We start from the raw sequence: 19,219 nt of genomic DNA on the forward strand, positions 1-19,219 counted from the left end.
TAAAGTCTGGATATAAAAAGTATTCCTGGAGATGGATTGAATAAATTCTCCTATGAACCAGAAATTAATGAATGGGGAGAGAGAACATTTTATAACTCAAAAGTAGATCAGAGTGGAAGGAGCTTTAGATGGAAAAGCCAGGAATGATTTATTATCCTGACAAAACCAGCCAGACATGGACATAGGTAGGGGTTATACCACCTCCATTCTGGAACATAATCAACATTAAAAAAATTATTTGATGAATCTTTACCTAAACCCACCCTGCTCACCTGCCTTTGGGAGAGCCTCAAAAAAAAAAAAAAATTCAACTACAAATGAGATGTGCAATTTTATGGTCTGTGAACAAGGAATAATATTTGAAATACCTGAATTTAGAAAATGTTAGGTATTGTAGAACACAGTGTTTCTTGCTAATACAATGAAAAAGAACATTTATATCATCTGCCAACGTGGTGACTTAAGTAAAATAGAGTAACTATGTTTTTCCCCACAATATTATTACAATGAGCACAAATTCTCATCCTATAAGCAAATATCAAACACATCTCCACCTTTTTCATCCTATAAGTAAGTGTCCAATACACTTCTACCTTTTAGATGCTTTTAAAAAAAAAGTAATAGTAAGTAATGGCAGAATACCAATGCTACTTTACTTACCCAAATTATTTCATAAAAATGTAAAATTGTTGGATAGATAGCGATTTAAATTACGAAGGAAATGTCTAGGAGAGGGATTTTCTAACAACAAACCGTGGAATAAAAAGACTTCAACTTTGTGATGCATTGAGTCCCTTAGTAGAGGAAAAATGTGATTGAAATAAATACACGCTGATCTTTAGGAACAAGCAAAATAAGGAACTACTGAGTGGTCTGATTTTACGATCACTTGGAGGGTACCCCCCAAATGCCTCCTGAACACGCCAGTGTTAAAGCATTCTTAGAAGCTTATTTGTCTAAAGGTTCCCCAGAGACATGGCAGTGTGCTACAGAGCTGACACTGTACGTTGGTATCTGTCACTTTTACAAGGTGTGAATGAGAAAAAACACAAGAAAAGTCTCCGTCCTTCCTGCTTCCCGCCAGCTCTCTTCCACACGCTCTGCCTCTCCTCCTCCCTTCTAAAGAAAGTCACCTAGGCTCTGCTCAAGACCTTCTTTCCATTCCTCTTGCCTTTATTTTGTAGGTAGACACTTAGCAGCAGCATTCAATCCCCTGTTTTGTAAATTTCAGGAGGACTAACTCACATGTGATGACGTTCGGCCACGTGTCCTCTGCTCCATCTTGCCCGGAACTCAGACTGCTTCTCTAATCCCAGCTCAGACACTTCGCTCACTTCCAGCCATGGCCTGGCCTGATGATGATTAGCCTGAAGAGGAAGGGAAATTCAGAATTATTGCGCTTGAAAAGGGGGAGCGACAGAGAACCACCACTAATTAGAATTTCAAACGACAGAAGAATTGACTTAGGTTCGAAACATAACAAGGGCTTGAGGGCTGGGTAGGTCGAAAGGGCGTATTTAATAATCTGAATATATAACATAGTGGCACTGAAAGTAGTGAATGACTGAATTCTAAATGACAGTAAAATGAAACATGGGACAGATGTGAGAAGGAGCCATGGAAAGGCTTTAGATAAGAAGAAATAAATAATTATGGAAGTGCGTAGTAAAACAGTTCACATGACGGTGAGTGATTTCATTGCACTTGGGAAGTTTTTTCCTTTTAATCTCTAATTTTCAGAGGTTATTTCAAGTGTTCTTTCCATCCTTGGTTCCCTCACCCCAAATCCTAGGGGAGAGCATTTGACTGACCACGCTTAGGTCACTTGCCAGCTCCTTGGCTTTGTCACAGGTAAGGGAAGTACGTTCTGTCAGCCTTTGCTGGCTTCTGTCATTGGAGACAGGAATCTGGAGTTACTGAACCATCAAGACTATCCACACTGGGAACTAGGAAATTGTGATGCTATTAGGGAGGGGAAATGCATGCACGACAGCAAAACAAATCAACCAGACACACATCTGATAAATGTCCCGTACAGTTCCTCAGTCTTGGATTATTTCCTGATCATATCCTATTGTTCATAGCATCAGTACAATTATATATATATATATAATCCCAAAATACTTTATGTGTTTCTCCATTCCTCTTCCTCATTTACTGAAAACATATTCATCAGACATCTATTTCCCAAGCACTATGTTAGATACAGGAGATGGAGAAGTGAACATAACAGACATGGTCGTTCTCTGTGTCATGAAGCATGTTACACCAGCAAACTCACACTGAGGGCAACTCTTGAGATTTTAGTTGATTAATCCAAACTAAACAGGCACTCTCAAAAAACCAATGTTTTCTCATACAAGATTTTTACATCAATTTCATAAATAACATTTCTCAGATTGAATGACTCTAGAAGTATGGGTAAATCAGGAAAAAATAAGTGTCTCTGTGTGTGTGTGTGTGTGTGTGTGTGTGTGTGTGTGTGTGTACCATATGAACATAACTGTGATCTCAGTTTAGTTGATTAAACTGTGTTCAGCCTAGGACTGAGCATGTCTGAGAATTTATGGTTTAAAGTGACCTAAAATGAACATAACTTTTTAGTGAAAAAAACCTATAAAAATTTAGGTTTTCTGATGCTTCAGTGATGTGGCCAGTATTTTAGCAGCTGCACAGAAATTTTTTTTTTTTTTTTACACCTAGTTCCCTTTAAATATTGGGTGACATTTACAAAAATACTTCCTGGCCATCAGAATAAGAAGTTACACTGATGCAATGAAATTCCATATTCAATTTAAACTTTGCTAAGCTCTCTTTACCTGCAGTTTGACTGGTTCATTTGTTGCATTTCCATTTTGAAAAAAGACTAAGAATGTGCCTGGCAAAGGACTAATTCTAAGGAAAGAGACAGGCACATGATCTTGATCTCATTCGAAGACTCAGGGCCAGAGAAGAAAACTAGTTTTGAGTACAGTCTAGTGTTTGCCAATCATATTGTCCCATGGTGTAACCCTCAGGCACTTATTCCTGGGTCTTGGGGAGAGGGGTTTGGAATAAAAACCGGGATCTCTGTCAGTCGCTGGAGACCTAGGAGCTCTACCTGCTAACCTGTGTGACATGGAGGGAAGCCATGTGGGTAGAGATGATGTGTATCCCTCCAGCTGGCATTGCCAATGGAACGTGGGATGGACAGAGGCGTGAGTTCAAGGTTTGATCAGAACCTGAGAAGATGCTGGATAGAACTTGGGATAACCTATAATGGGTACCAGCAGGAATCAGTATTGGAAGTGACAGTGGTCACTTGAGGTGGCCCCAGCAGCAGCTGTGGGATTGTCAGGAAGTGCTTTCCCTGCTGCGCTGTGGGGTGGAGGAGTTGCCACCACTGATTTCATGATGGATGTGGTCTGAAGACCACAGTGTAGAAACCTTGACGGCAGGCAGCAAAGCGGAAGCCTCAGCCTTAGAGAAAGAAAATGGCAGATGTTCCAGAAGAAGCTGAGAGGAATGAGTTTCAGCGTCTGTGATCAAAGGACTTAGATTCTCTCCAAAGAAATGAGGGGTGGTTTGAATTAAGGGTAGGAGATCATAATAGTTGTGCCTGAGCTAGAGAAATCCTAAATTAGGGTTGTAATCATGACCCTAAATCTATCTTCAGATTGGTGTGGCCATTAGAAATACACATGCACAAAAATTTATAATAAAAATGACATGTAAGGGTACATGTTAAGTGCATAATTCAAAGTGTCAGAGCAAATATGTGATGAGAATTGTTTTTCCCCCTAATGCACATAGCCTAGATTATTTCAGAAGTGATATTGTATAAAACTGTTTATATTGTTCTCATTTGCCCCTTAAGATGGCAAAAAGGTGTTATATGAAATATATAGTACATTTTAAAATTATTTTTTGATTTGGGACATTTCAAATATTATTAAGAAAAAGAAATATATAGGAAAATCATTTGCTTTAGGTTTATGAACTGACCTGGATTTGTGTTTTTAGATACCTTTTGGCTCCTAAGTGATTTGAACCTCTTTCATTGACTTGGAAGCCTAAAAATATACACTCAGGAAAGCATCCTTCTTACAGAAATAAAGAGATATTTTATGTAGATACAAGATGGGTGAAATATTTGGTCAGTTTATACAAATCAATTTAAGTTTACTGTCCTACCCCACCCCCTCCTTTTTTTCCCCTAAATTGAGTACCAGAGTTCTAGAATAATATTTGTCCCATTGGGAAAGGAGCATTTTAATCACATATTTGAGTTTTGGGAATTTCAACAGCATAAGAAAAGTTTAATTAGTTTTCTTCTCAGAAGGAACTGCCCACCTCCAGGTAATCACACAGATTTGCCCAGGAAATCAGCAGAATGTCTACTGATGTCTTTTCCTGTTTCTGTTAATGCTAAAGTTGAAACCATGGCTAACAGTTTACCAGCTGTTGAGCACAGTCATTTTTCTATCTTCTCTTCAAATTTTTGTGAAACCCCCAATGTACAACTCTCTGTAAAATAATATTTTATAAAATCTGTCATAAGTCGTTGGTTGGGGAAAGAATTTTTATAAGAATTATTTTAATATTCAGAGACACTGCTTTATGATTCGGGTTCATTGATGATAGATTCATACATTTAAACCACCGGATTTGTTTATGTGCCAGTGAAATTTATGTAACTTCAAAATAAAAATGTGAGCACAGGAATCTGTATAGTGGTAAAAAGTATGGTTAAGAATCTTAGAATCATAGAAATGCTAGAAGTAGAGATCATATAGCTGATATTACAGAAGTCCGATGAGTCTCCTCATATAAACAGCTACACAGTAAAAGAACTGAGAGAAAGACTTGTTTTCTGATACATTAGTGATGCAGTCAGTCTCTTAGCAGTTGGACAGGTTAATACATTGTTTACCTATACCTCCTAAATATTTGGTGAAATTTTCATTTTTTTTCACATCTTTATTGGAGTATAATTGCTTTACATTCTTGTGTTAGTTTCTGCTGTATAACAAAGTGAATCAGCTAGACATATACTTATATCCCCATAGCTCCTCCCTCTTGCATCTCCCTCCCACCCTGCCTATCCCACCCCTCTAGGTGGGTGAAATTTTCTAAAAGATTTTTTTTTTTTTGCTTCCAGAATAAGTTGCACTATATCAATGAAATTCTGCATAATTTCAAAGTTTACAAGGCCACCATGTTGACTGGAGTTCAATAGTTGCATTTCCATTTTAAGAACAATTTTACTAGAAAAGTTTCTTATGATCTTACATAAACTTTTCATGACCTTATACATGTTTTTAGCATACGTTAGTCCTTAATCTCCAAAAAATTCCGGTTAGAGTTTCTTTCAGATATTTTTTTTTTGTTTTCTATTAAAGAGATTTAACAGAAAATAAGATTTTCCTTAGCCTTCATCAGATTGATTGACCAAAAGCCTTATAAAAAAAGACCATGGGAAGACCTGAACCCTTTGCTTTATGAGATAGAGTTTAGTTGTCTATAAGTTACCAGATTTTTAAAGAGAAAATATTATTAATAAATATTGTTTAAACTAAATCTAATAATGCAATATATTGATTACTTTCATACTGAAGTGTGCTACAGTGTGATGAAAATATTACTACCTGAAAATGAACCCTTAAGTACAATACATGAATATAAGTGATCATAGATGCAGGGGGGAAGACATAGTTATTAAATGAATGAGGGCACAGTCAGGAATATTAGGGGGTGACTGATGTCTAATAGCAGGTCCTTCCTAATTGAAAGGCAGTATTCTAAACTGTATACATAAATTGATGGACAAGTAAGACAATGGTGCCTGGCTTCAACTAGAAAGAAAAAAACACACCTACTTTGGTATTGCTTTTGTAGGACTTTTAAATATGCATAAAAAACAATATATTTATACTTAACCTTTGAATTATCATTATTACTTAAGTACTGGAAAGATCTTCCTGTTTAGAAGTTGGGTGCTTAGGGACCCACTTTAACTCTGACGATTTGAGGTCCAGAGGAACACATGATGCATTGATGCCTTGGGGTTCCTCAGATGAGCCCTGCAGCAATTATGCCCTGGACAGCACTCCAGTGGTTTGAAAGTTAAAATGCCTGGTAATTTACCATGAGGGAGGGCCTTAGGGGAAGAAAGAATATGGCTCAATTAATTAGTACTTGTTAGCAAACTTCCACTATTACCCTATTTAGGTTTTCAAATCACTGATATCTCAAATACCCACAAGATTTGGAAAAGAAGTAAGAATAAGCAGTGGAGAAAGCCAGTTTGTCCAACAGAGCACCAGTTTTTGAATAGAGTGTGAGCAGTGGAGCCATTTTCACAGGTTAGCCTTTCTATAAAGAAGAAAACGGAAATGGTATCCATTTGCTGTTTTTAACTCTGTGGTTAAAACCTCATACCTTTCGGTTTGAGTTTCTGGGTAAGATGAATACTCTTGATGACTGCCTACGGATTCCTATGAAAATCTAATAGAAATAAATTAATTTGAGAGTTATCTGGAGCTTTATGATGGGTGTTGGTTTTCTATTGAATCATGACATCTCCTAAGTGGCTATTGTTGGTATTTAATAAAATTAATGATTCTTAAAGATTATCTGGTTGTTTTCAGGGTATTATTCAACTACTTTGCAAATTATTGTCTTTGTTCTAAAGGCTTTTCAATCAAATCTCTCATGCATTCATGGCATGGAAACATTGCCTTCAAATAATATTTACACAAAGTATAATTATTTTCAATACTTTTAGATCATGTTCCCCCTTATTTCTGTTCTAATTGCTTTGCCTAAGATTTCTAAGAGAATATTGGCTAATAATATTGATAGTGGACACCTAAGTCATAGTTTGACTTTTCATCGTTAGGATTTTTTTCTTTTTTGGTTTGTTTGGGTTTTGTTGTAGTTTTGTTCTGATATTTAGTATAATGAAATTTTGGTTTAAGGTAATTGTCATATGAAAAAGTAGCCTTGTATCTTTTGTTGCCATTAATTTAAAAAATGTTTGTAAATCAATCTTATAAAAATAGTATTTGAGGGGACTTAGTAAGATAGAGCACGTTTGAGTTTGACATCTTGATTTCCACATTTCTGTTTCATACACATGTATAAACTGCCTGAACATTTAAACCTGACACCTTGGTATTAGATTTTCAAAGTGGGGAAAGTAGAAAGTTTTCCCAAATTTATTTATAAAGTTCATGGGAATCAAATTTAATTACAGATCTCTAGGCTTCATGCCTTTAAAAGGAGTCATGTTCAGGAGAATATCCTAGTCTGTAAAAATTTTGGTGCACGGCTGTAATCGTAGAATGTAACTTGTTTAGTTGTTTAGTTTACATGCAGGCCTGGTGTTTATTTAACTTACAGAATATTATAAAAAACATGATGATTGGTGATAAAAAGCTGAGTTGAAGCAGGTGGAGTCACAGGAAGAGGACAAGAATGGAACCAATAAACCAATCCAAAAATGGATAGAGGCCCTCAGAGCTCTCTCTCTGGAGCTAATGGGGCTGATTTGAAAGGAAGTGGTTGCCTCGCTGAGTAAAGATGCTTCCCATGATTCGCACTAACCTTCCTCTGGTGGGCAATTTCATTCTCACTATTATAGCCCCCAAGGAACTGCATGGGTGCACACTGGAGGATTTCCTGACCAAAGTTCACGGAGGGTGTAATTTAAGTAAAAGCCCTGATTACATTCCATGCTGCTCTGAGTTAAAAGGTAGGAAAACCTGATATCTGTGGAAGGGCTGAGGCAAGTACATGCGCCTTCCTCCCCCAATCAGTAAAAATAGCCCAAGAAATGCACTAACTGAGGCTGATTCTAAACATTGAACAGCTACTTCTAGGAAGTTAGAAACAAAAGTAGAGTATTGAGAGTATAAATACCAATTTACTGATTTATTAATTTATGTATCATGCCCAATTGCTTCAATGTAGAACCACAGATATATGTATATATGTAATTGTCAGATTATTCATCTGAATGTAACAAGCAGTTAAATGTCAGCCAGATTAAAACCTGTTGTATGTATATTGCTAAATGCCCTACTTTGAATTTCTCAGTGGGTCTGTTAATTTTCCTGTGAGATGATTTTAGATATATCCAAAAGCATATTCTGAACGATTAGGGCACTTTTAGGAATTTATCCTATTAGTAACCTACCTTCTGGTAATATATACCCTCTCCTAAAACCATCTCACTTTATTAAATCTTGACCTAGTCAATGAAACACGAGCAAAGGAACTATTGTTAAGATGAAGTCCGTAGTTTCCAAACTGCTCATGGGTTCCCAGTGCTTCCCCATCTTAAACTCTGCCTACTATATTTAGGTTATTGGCCTATCAAGGCAAGATACAACGATAGAAAGGAAGAATTATTTTAATATTTAATAATAGTAGGTTCTTATTTGATTCATAAGCTGATTTATGTTATAGCAAGAAATTGGCAACATAGTAATGTTATAAATCATAAATTATAAATATTATATTACCACTTCACTGTCTCCGTAGTGCCGAGAACATAGTGATTTAATCCTGCATGTCATTCCTCGTCTGAAACAAAGGTATATGTAAGAGATGCAGCCCCACCCCTCCCTGGAATGCCAAATCCTCTTTATATGGCTCTATTTTCCCCCCACGTCATGTAGTACCGTCTCCTAAACTGTAAAATATACATATTTGTTTGCTTTTATTCTTCCACTCACAGAATGTAAGCTCTGTGAGGGGAGGGATTTTTGAATGTTTGTTTTGCTGATATATTCACATAATAATCACTCAGTAAATACACCTTGAATAATTGAATGGATCTGAAACAGCGTATCAGCATAAAGTGACCCTGTACGACTTAATAATAATTTGAGCAAAAACATCAGTTAAAAACTCAACTCTGGGACCACTGAGGAAGTTTGGATTCCATTACTTACTCTCTTATATCGTAACTTTGGGAGGCAGAGACTAATTGGGGAGCATCCACTAACAAAACATGCTTCCCATATCTTGATGCTTTTGTGTCTTTTTTCCTTTGCCTATGCTTCTCCTTCCAATAAAAATTCCTTTCCCCTTTATTTCTGATATGGCTAATTCCTAATCACATTTTAAACTTACTTCAGGTGATAATTTCTCCAGGAAGTCTTTGAAGTCCCCAGTCTAGGCTAGACGCTCCTACCACACACTCACGCAGACCTCTGTCCCTTACACGATATTAAATCACACTGGATTGAACATTAGCTTCCCTGTCCTCCCAGTGCACTGGGCTCTGAAGGCAGAGCCACTGTTTTCTGTTTGTTCTGAAAATCCAGACATAGTTTTGGGTTCCTAGAAGGACTCAATTAAACAACAAAGGGAAGGGGGTCTTGAAGGAAAAGAGAGAGGGGATGGGGAAGAGAGAGGACAAGAGGAATAAAGTGTGATAAAAAGGTGATAAGTTTTGGCTCATTTTAATCAAGAAAACAACATCTAGACAATGGAAGGATTTGGGTATTGCAAAAAGTTTCCGAAAAAGGGTTACCTAACGAATGAATTCAGATAATATTATGAGTACCTCTGTGTGCCAGGCACAATTCTAGGCTCAGAGATTATGTTTTACCCTCATGGAGCTTGTATTTTAGAGTAAGAGACAGACGACAGCAAGTGTAATAATACATATGTAAAATGATACACAAGGAACTGTAAAATGTAGTATAAAATACAAATACGTTGTAAAAATATATGAATCCTCTAAATACATAATGTTATAGAATTTGCGGATGGTTAAAGAGAATCAGTGGATTGCCTCTTTGCTCAAGATCCCTTATCATTCTTTACTCGTAAAATGCTATTTGCCATATCCCAGAATGCAAAGTAGAAAATAAATCACTCCAGGAGTGGCGTTTATAACTTACACGTGTGTCTCAACGCACACTGAACGTAGAAGGAACACTTTGCATAGATTTTGAAACCGTACGGAGACCTTGCAGGGGCCCATCTTCCAAGTGAATGGGGAAGCCTCAAGCCCTGAGCGGAGGTAGCGTCTGGAAGGCTCCCGGTGTGCAGGCCTCCTTCTCACTCAGCTGGGCAAGACCCTCATTTCTCGACTGACAACAGGAATGAAAATGGTCTGAGAAACCTACAAGCCAGATCAGCTTCTCCAGACCTGTGGTTAAAAATGACTTAACTTTGTTTATTCTCCAAGGACTTGATTCACTTGCCATTATTTATTAATAAGTCATTTCAGTAGAGGGAGGATTGGAGTTTTGGATTGGATTGGAGGAGTTTGCAGGATATGGGTACCAATAGTTGACTGATGCTGCCATGGCAATATAAGGAATGCACCACTATTTTTGCTTCAGTAACGCTGAATTATTTTGCCAGCATGTGAAAGGGTATGTACTTAGAGCATCACAGTGCTAAAGGGGGAAAAAACAACAATCGCTGTGAATGGGGTAGAATTACTGTGTCATCGCAGCACATAAGACTTTGATTACACGCTGCCAAGATTCATACCAGCCTAGTAGTTGTTGACAGATAAAGCAACAAAAATGAAACTCACTTATTTTTTCTTTATTGAGATCTCAAGGTAAAGCAGATTTTCAGTTCTTACTACATTGATAGAACAGAGACTGATAGCGAAAATGTGCAGGTCCAGAAATACAAATTTTAAGCCCAAGTTCGTATCAACATTCCATTTAGTCTTGGAGCTGCTGTTGGGATTATTTTTGATCCTAAAACAAATATATTGGGCTTCCCTGGTGGCGCAGTGGTTGAGAATCCGCCTGCCGATGCAGGAGACACGGGTTCGTGCCCTGGTCCGGGAGGATCCCACGTGCCGCGGAGCAACTAAGCCCGTGAGCCGTGGCCACTGAGCCTGCGCGTCGACGCCTGTGCTCCGCAACGGGAGAGGCCACAACAGTGAGAGGCCCGCATACCGAAAAAAAAAAAAAAAAAAAAGAGTCTAAAACAAATATATTATGGAATATCACAGTATAGTTGGTATGTACAATATTAACCCTTCCCTGTGGGCAATACGTTCAAAATTGTCATTGTTTTCATTTGATGAAGCTTTATTTCTTTTGCAATGCTTGAGGCAACTTGAGGGATCGTCAGAGTAGGTGACATTTTACTGAAGGCAAATTAATAGCAACAGACTGTTATACGTTTCAGTCGGCAGGAAGTATGAAACTAGATTTGGAAAATTGACAACAGATCTTTTTCTCGATTACAAAGTCATATTTGATGCTACGGTTTTGTTATCGACATAAGGACAAAAGTAAGTGGGAAGTGGGAAGTGAGAATTTGCGGTTTGTGTTGTTGAGATTGTTGATGTCTTGGATAAAATTTCTGGCTAAATCATTTGTACCTTTCCTTCACGTTACTTAAGTTGACATAACAAAAGAGACCTGTGAACAGGCCCCTTATACTTTCCTTCCTGCCTTCCTTCCCTCCTTCTTCCCTCCCTTTCTTCTTTCTTTTCTTCCTTCATCCCTCCCTCCTCCCTCTCTCTTTCTCCTTTCTTTTTACTCAGCTAGCACTGTGGAAATTTTGCTATAGTTTCTCATAGTTAAGATGCTATTACGTTGACTGGAATTCTGGACACAACGACATGATATACTTTGTGAATTATATACAAGTGGGTAAATAGTGTCATCAGTGAACTCTAAACATCATTATAATCCAATGGTGTCCATTTATTGAGTATATCCTAGAAACCATTAGATTAAAATTTCAAATTATTATTCTAAAGTCTGCGTTTGAAAATTTTCCCATTAATTTTTTTAGCAACAGACAGATAGCATGAACTTGTTTCTTGAATTACCTTTTCTGACCTTTTGCAAGATGATAATTACAAAAAAGGGAAGCCTGGAAGACTTGTAAAAAATTAAGCTTATAAAGTAGCTAAAATGGCCCTTCTGTGCTGGTGTCGATTTCAGAATTAACATTTTGGTTCATGTGCTTCTAATAATCACTGACCCTTACTTCATGTACTTTCCACAGGAAATGAATACAGCAGAAATTACTTTGACCCACCGACGGATGAGGAAATAAACCCAAGGCAGTATGGGATGGAGGTCAGCGGAGAGGGTGAGCTAGAATTAGGTACGTAATTTTTGTGTCAGAATATTCTTTTCCATTCATGAAAATGAGGTGACAAAGATCACACATGCAGTTCCATTTCGATTTTGCAGCTTACAATTTAAACGGTAAGTTTTAACCACTGACAACATGATGCGCAGCGAAGATAATTTTTGATCAAGGACAGCAAGCTGGTCAGATAGAGAAGCAGGACTTGGCTTTCATTTGATGCTTCTCTCAGCAGTTTGCTGCCCTTCTAAGGCCTGTGTTATGCATATGAGGAGCGTTTTCACTTTACAAATGCCATCTCAGCTCTTCAAGTTTAAAATGGGCATTCTTCAATAAAATTCATCTAGCATGTGAGACTTCCATACCCAGAGACTATTGAATTCTTTCATTGAAGACATGGAACCACCATCTAAGTTCTGAACCGCAGAGGTGCAGTGATACGATGATTTCCTCTTCTCTAATGTCGATTCTAGGTGTGGTTGCAAAATAACAGTTTAAAATTGCTCCTTGTGGGCCTACCACCATGCATATTTGGTAGTTTACGAAGCACTCTAGGGTTTACAGAGGTTATTGAGATAGTGACAGTGACAGACGTTACTTAGAGTCACTTGCAACCCAGATCATATTTCTCCATGGGGCTCCAGACATTGTATCGGCCTCCCCATGGGAGGAACATGTCTGATGTATCTATGTATGTATGGGATGAGAACATGTCTGATGTATGTGTGTATGGATCTATGTTCTAATTGTATGACTTCGGTGGTCATCCAACTTGGCATAATTTACGTTCGGCTCTGTCCAGTGGTAGGACATCCACATAATGACCCTTTAAAACCTCTTCTAGAACCATGTTCTTATGATGATGATTTTTTTTTTTGGTAGTGACATGACCTTGTTGCTTTACCCTTGTAAAAGAGTACAGTAGTTCTTACATTCGCTATTATACTGCAGTGGCATATATAAAAGAATCTAAGAACACCTAAATTTGTTGTTTCTGTAGTAAAAAATATGATACATAGAGAGTAGCTAGTGCAAAACAGTCATTCATTTTGATCAGATGCTTATATATTCTATGACTTGAGAAACTATAATGGCTTATTCTGAAATGGTTCTTATGTAATAGATGTCATAATCCATTGAATATGAGATCCTTTTTATTGGAGAAGTATCACATTATAAGTGCCCTGCAATATGCATTTTAAAATCATTGTTCCAATTATCATTGATTTACAAAAGTGTTTTTTTGTTTGTTTGTTTTAGAGCAAGACAGCATATTGAACAGAATTTGAGTCCATGACTTATAAAATAACTAAATAACCATGATGATTAATAATTTCTTTGTAATTACATTGCATATCTATAAATTAACCGATGAGAAAGTTATCATAAATATGTTCTTTTAGCACCCCTACAAGTTGATAATAGAATTCTCTATGATCGATTAACGGAGCTGTTTCATGAGAATGGACAAGGAGGAGCCCAAGGTAAGAGACCAGTTATTTCCTGTCGTTTATATTAACATTAGTCGTAAATTAATTGAGATGGTTTCACGCAAATGCTAGCCTGGTTTTTCTAACTATAACCATTAATTTATGACCTCTGTAAAGTTTTGATGGCTGCAAATATTTAATACAGCTAAAGTTGGGGGGAGGAATTAATTATGGCCCGATTTCCTATAATTACATAGAATTTATAATCCTAAACAGCAAAAATGATTTCACAGACTTACTATTGCAGGATCCTACCATGTCATATGGTATATTTGGATTCACTAGTTTATGAGGCTGTATGCCATTCTTTTTGAAGACTGTTTCTTAGGTTGTAAACAAATTCCTTGAGGTGAAAAAAGACAAAGAGTATAGTGTTTTCAGTCTTAGCATGGGAATTCATACTTCTGAATGTTAGGCTCCTTAGGTAAGAAATTCTTATGTGTATTAATCTAGGAACTTAAAGGTAGTCCTTTAAAACCTAAATTTCAAATTCTTAGTTTAATACATCTAAATTCATGCCAGAACCACACTGGAGTTTTTACCAAAACATTAAGTGCAAGTTGCTGTATATACGTGAATTCAAATTCACGAGGAATAATTCTATTAAGTTTTTTTTCTCGGTGTGTGTTTAGTTTTTCTCAATCATTTTTTCTCACTTATTAAAATAACTCTTTATGGTACTTATGAGGAGAAGGCACTGATCATTAGTTGTCTTCTAATTGTTACGGTTATTCTTCCTATTGAATTTATGCTTAGACTTCACCATTTGCTACGTGACCTTGGGCCAATTTCTTAACCTTTCCTTTGCTATTTCTGCCAAATGGACATATAATACCTGCCACAATGCAGTAGTTATGGGGATTAAATGATTAATGATTACATCAGCAGAGATGATAAGCACATACATAGAATGATGAAGATACTGACGATTGATGCTGATGATAATAATATTAATTAAGCATTTCTTGAGTGCCTACTGGGTACCCGGCACAGTCCTAAGCACTGTTCTAAATCGGGTAAATATTAACTTATTTCAACATCATAACAGCCCTAAAAGGTAGGTCTCATTCTTGATCCTCATTTACAGAATGGTTACCCCCTCAACATTTTATTTCCACCTAGATTCCCCACCCCTTTAGTTCTTTGCTATTAGTTTGTGTAGCCAACTTTTTATTTCTGTTTTTCTTTATCAACCAGGCAAATTTGTTTTTCAAGCCAGCTTGAGCCCTCATTTTGAGGGGTCCTAATTCAGATGGTGTGTTAGTCAGGATTCTCCAGAGAAGCAGAATCCAATAAAACCAATAGAAAGAGAGAGAGATTTATTTTAAAATTTGGTTCTCATCTTTGTAGGAGCTGGCGACTCTGAAGTCCTTAGGGCAGACTGGCAGGCTGATTCAGGGAAGAGAAATAGGAAGTTCAGGAAGGAGTTGAATTTCGCAGGGCAACAGGATGGAGACTCAGGTAAGCGTGAATGTTGCATTAACATGAGACTGAAATTCACAGGGCAGGCCAGTATAGGCCAAGAACTCAGACCGGATTTTCTCTGTTGCAGTCTTGAGACCAAATTCCTTCTATTTGGGGAAACACTCTTTGCTCTTAAGGCTTTCAGCTGACTGGATGAGGCCCACCCACGTTATGAAGAGGAATCTGCTTTTCTTGAAGTCTACTGATTTAAATGATAATCACAATATTACCTTCATGGCAGCATCTAGATGGTTTTTAACCAAATAACTGGGCACCACTGCCAGCCAAGCTGATATATGAAATTAAGCATCACAAATGGTTATTTAAAATCAGTCAGGCCTCTATATTTTTAGTATAATATCTGAGTCAGCAAATATACATTGAATACCTTTTTTGTGTGTGCTAGACATTGAATAAGGCACTTGTATACCTAACATGTCCCTTCCATATGACAACTCTTTGCAGCTTGGAGCCCTTGAAACCACCAGTTTGCTCAGGTAGCACTTACAGGTAGCATCTAATAGGTCTTCCAGTATCATTTATGAGCTCACAAAAGTTTTATGGCATTTATAGAATAGTCAGGAACTTCACCATGTATTTCATACAGGAAGATATAACTGAGACTTAGAAAGTTTAAAGACATATACAAGGCAATACAGTGTACGGTGAGCAAAGAAGGAAGTCCAGCAGTTCTCTGTATACTGCACCCTGCATTTCCCTCCAAAAAAGAGGCTCTCTTCCATTGCTTAAAAGCGTCAAGGTTCTTGTTAGAATCCTAACATTGAAGGCATGGAAAATTCCATATTTTACCTGCCAGTATTTTTTTAGAGACTGGAAGAGAGAGGATTATTTTATATTTACAGCATGCATCTAGCTAGATGAGTAGATACCTTTTGTAGATGATACTGATTTCAGATGATAGAGAAGTGAAGTACACTACCATTTACATAAGTGCTGGCATTTCTATGCAAATAAACAAGGCAGGCCAAGTAAAGTCCCTCTGTGTGTACAGAGCTCAGGAACTGTTCTGGGGCGGGGGGGGGAGATCCTAACTCGGGAAATGAACCCAAGAGCTCTGGCTTCTCCTAAAACCATTCATCTCCCAAGCTGGTTTCAGCAAAACAGCAAGTACATGGTAAGATGTTGAAGTAAACAACATGTAATATCAATGCACAGAAAAGCACAGTATCTACACTTTAAGATGTATTTGGTAAGGGGGAAAAAGGCATTAAAGCACAGCTGTACGTTGCTCTCTTTGGGAACATGGCAGGATGGACAAAGTTTGTTGACAAGGTGGTTAGTTTTTAATCTTAAAACCTGGGCTTTACTGATTTCCCAGCACATTAAACCTAAAATAGTTTGCTAAATTTTTATGATGAAAAAATGAAACTTGATCCCATGTAAGAAAACTGGTGGTTAAATTACTGTGTGTTTAGTGACACACGTTATGTTAAAGTGACAAAGAGCGAGTGGAGTTCACGTGATCTTCTTGGGGTAAACAGATGAGAGCATCCTGGAGGAGGCTTTGGGTTCTGAAGAGCTGGTGAGTTCTGGTAAGATTCTTGGACTCTACAAAGAGGACGGTGAAGCCACCTCTGCTTACAGTGAGGAGATTGAAAGATACGCCCCAAAAGACATAATTCCGCCTGGAAGTTCTTCACTGGAACAGGTCAGCACTAAAATCTATATCAAGAAATGTAAAATAATCTCACTTTTTAAAATAACAAGTTGAAATGTCGGTCCTGCACGTTGTCTCCTGATTTTACTTAGCAACGCGCCCCTTCCTGACTTGATCCACGACTTTCTGAGAGCTTCCCCTTGGTTCTCATGTACCATTTTACCATGCAGAGCTTATACTGTCTTAGCAATATCAGTCCTAGCCCTTTGCACCATTTTGTTTCACTTCACCTTTTTACATTTCATGTTAGAGCGATCATTTCTAGCACATGATAAAGTATCTATAGTAAAACCTGAAACCGGCATAAACTTACTTGGATAAAATTCAGAAATGACTTGGACCCATTTGCATAAACACCATATAAATATGTGAATAATCTCATATTGATGAAGTCACCATTAAGGGACTTAGTTTGTGTAGTGTTGTAACTAGTTCCACACAGGGAATCCTTAGCCTGTGGATTGTGCTGGCTTCAGAGATATCCTTTTTGTCCCCTGCACCTATAGTTTCTAATTATGTGTAACGTAATGTCATATGCTCTAGTTTACCAAAGAGGGGAAAAATATTTTTTCTATGTAGTCACCTTATCCATCTTAAATAAAAAATACAAGAATCCCACAAGCCTAGGTCTGTGTGTGTGTGCGTGTGCGTGTGTGTGTGTGTGTAGTTTTTTGTGAAAGGTAAGCTGATTTAGGATAAAAAGGAAAAAAGTATATTATCAAGTGAAGAAGACTGTTCTCAGTGATGTCTTTTATAATATCAGGTCACAAGTGGAAATATTTTCCACTTCAGAATTGTGGGGAAATTATTTTGTTTTTTGGGGGGGTCTTCTCTAATTTGGAGTGTGAAAATTCCATATCAGAATTTACTTTTTTCACTTGTGCCTCTTGTTTCTGAATATCTTGGACACATTAAGGTTAAATCTATTTTGAGCTTTCTTAAGTAAATGACCCTAATTAACAAAGTACAGTGTTTCCTAACATAGGCACTACACCTGTAGTGGGTTGAATTGTGTCCTCCCAAACTGCTGAATCCCTGGTAGCTGTGACTATGAACTTATTTGGAAGTAGGGTCTCTGTGGATGTAATTTAACTAAAGATCTCCAGATGAAATCATCCTGACTTTAGATGATTGGGCCCTAAATCCAATGACCAGTGTCCTTAGTAGAGAAAGGAGAGAGAGATTTGAGCATCTGAGCCACAGACACACACACACACGGAAGCCATGTGAAGACAGAGGCAGAGATGGAGTGATGCATCTGTAGGAAAAGGAACACCAAGGACACCACATCACAGGAGATAGAAGAGAGGCACAGAGAGGATCGTTCCCTAGAGCCTCGCAAAGGAGCCAACCCGGACAGCAGACCTCACACCAGAACTGTGAAACCATACATTTCTGTTGTTTGAAGTCACAGAGATTGTGATAATTTGTTACTGCAGAAGTAGGCAACAAATGCTGCTCCAAGGGTAGAGGATCCCATGAGCAAGATTACACCACTTCACAGCTATTGTAACAATGTCTTGTATCTTTATCAAGACAGGGCTCTCAAAAGACACTGAGGTGAAAACAAATGCATGGCTCTGTCTTTGCATACAACCCCTTATTTTTTTTGGTACGCGCACCTCTCACTGTCGTGGCCTCTCCCGTTGCGGAGCGCAGGCTCCGGACGCGCAGGCGCAGCGGCCACGGCTCACGGGCCCAGCCGCTCCGCGGCACGTGGGATCCTCCCGGACCGCGGCACGAACCCACGTCCCCTGCATCGGCCCGCGGACTCTCAGCCACTGCGCCACCAGGGAAGCCCTATACGACCCCTTTTAAACGATTATTTTCAGATGTATGTTCTGCTACGTTAACAATTCCACATTTCCATTTATTTAATTTTTTTTGGTGCCATGTGGTGCCGTTGTATGTATTTCAATTTACCATCATGCTTTAAAGAACAGGCACTTGGATTCCTTTAGGATATGTAGCTTGTGGATTTTATATGCTCATCCTGTAAAAGGTAAGCTGAGGAGCGGAAAGCTCACCTGCTGTGCTCCTTGAGCTGGCTTTCCGCATCCGTAAAGGGGTGGAAGCGAGATCTGCTTCAGGGCGTTGTTAGCAGGATGAGATGAGCCGGCCAAGAATCCAGCACAAAATGGGTGCTCATTAAACGGCGGGGCACTAGAGAGAGAAAATATTCTGTGGCCCCTTCTCAGCCCAATGCTCATTATGTTCTCCCCCTCACTGTGTCAGGAAGTTCTCTGAACAGCCAAGTCAGCATTATATGTGGGAAAAAGCTTCAGATGTGGTATTCGAGCCCGTGGCTTATCCTCGGTTTGGATATTTATGTGAACTTGAACCTCTATGTAAAATAGGGCTGAAAAATTTGAGCCTCTTCTGCTTGCGGTGGAGATTAATGAGATGTGTCCAAGTGCCTGGTAGTAAATGTTTTCCTTTTCTCATGAGTACATTTTATACACTTGTTGAGACTGTTACCTATTCTTACTTTTTATTGCTATTGTAATAGTGAAGT

The 19,219-nt window shown here is 38.2% G+C and overlaps 1 protein-coding gene across 1 annotated transcript in view; it reads left to right on the forward strand.

Moving 5' to 3' along the window:
• Positions 1 to 19,219, forward strand: part of LOC131764249 (uncharacterized) — a 191,689-nt gene that overhangs the window by 7,149 nt on the left and 165,321 nt on the right. Inside the window, 1 exon segment of the mRNA XM_067043222.1 lies at positions 11,986 to 12,072. Coding sequence (XP_066899323.1) covers positions 11,986 to 12,072 — 87 coding nt within the window.

Source organism: Kogia breviceps, chromosome 10 (assembly GCF_026419965.1).
Source record: "Kogia breviceps isolate mKogBre1 chromosome 10, mKogBre1 haplotype 1, whole genome shotgun sequence".
NCBI classification, from domain to species: domain Eukaryota; kingdom Metazoa; phylum Chordata; class Mammalia; order Artiodactyla; family Physeteridae; genus Kogia; species Kogia breviceps.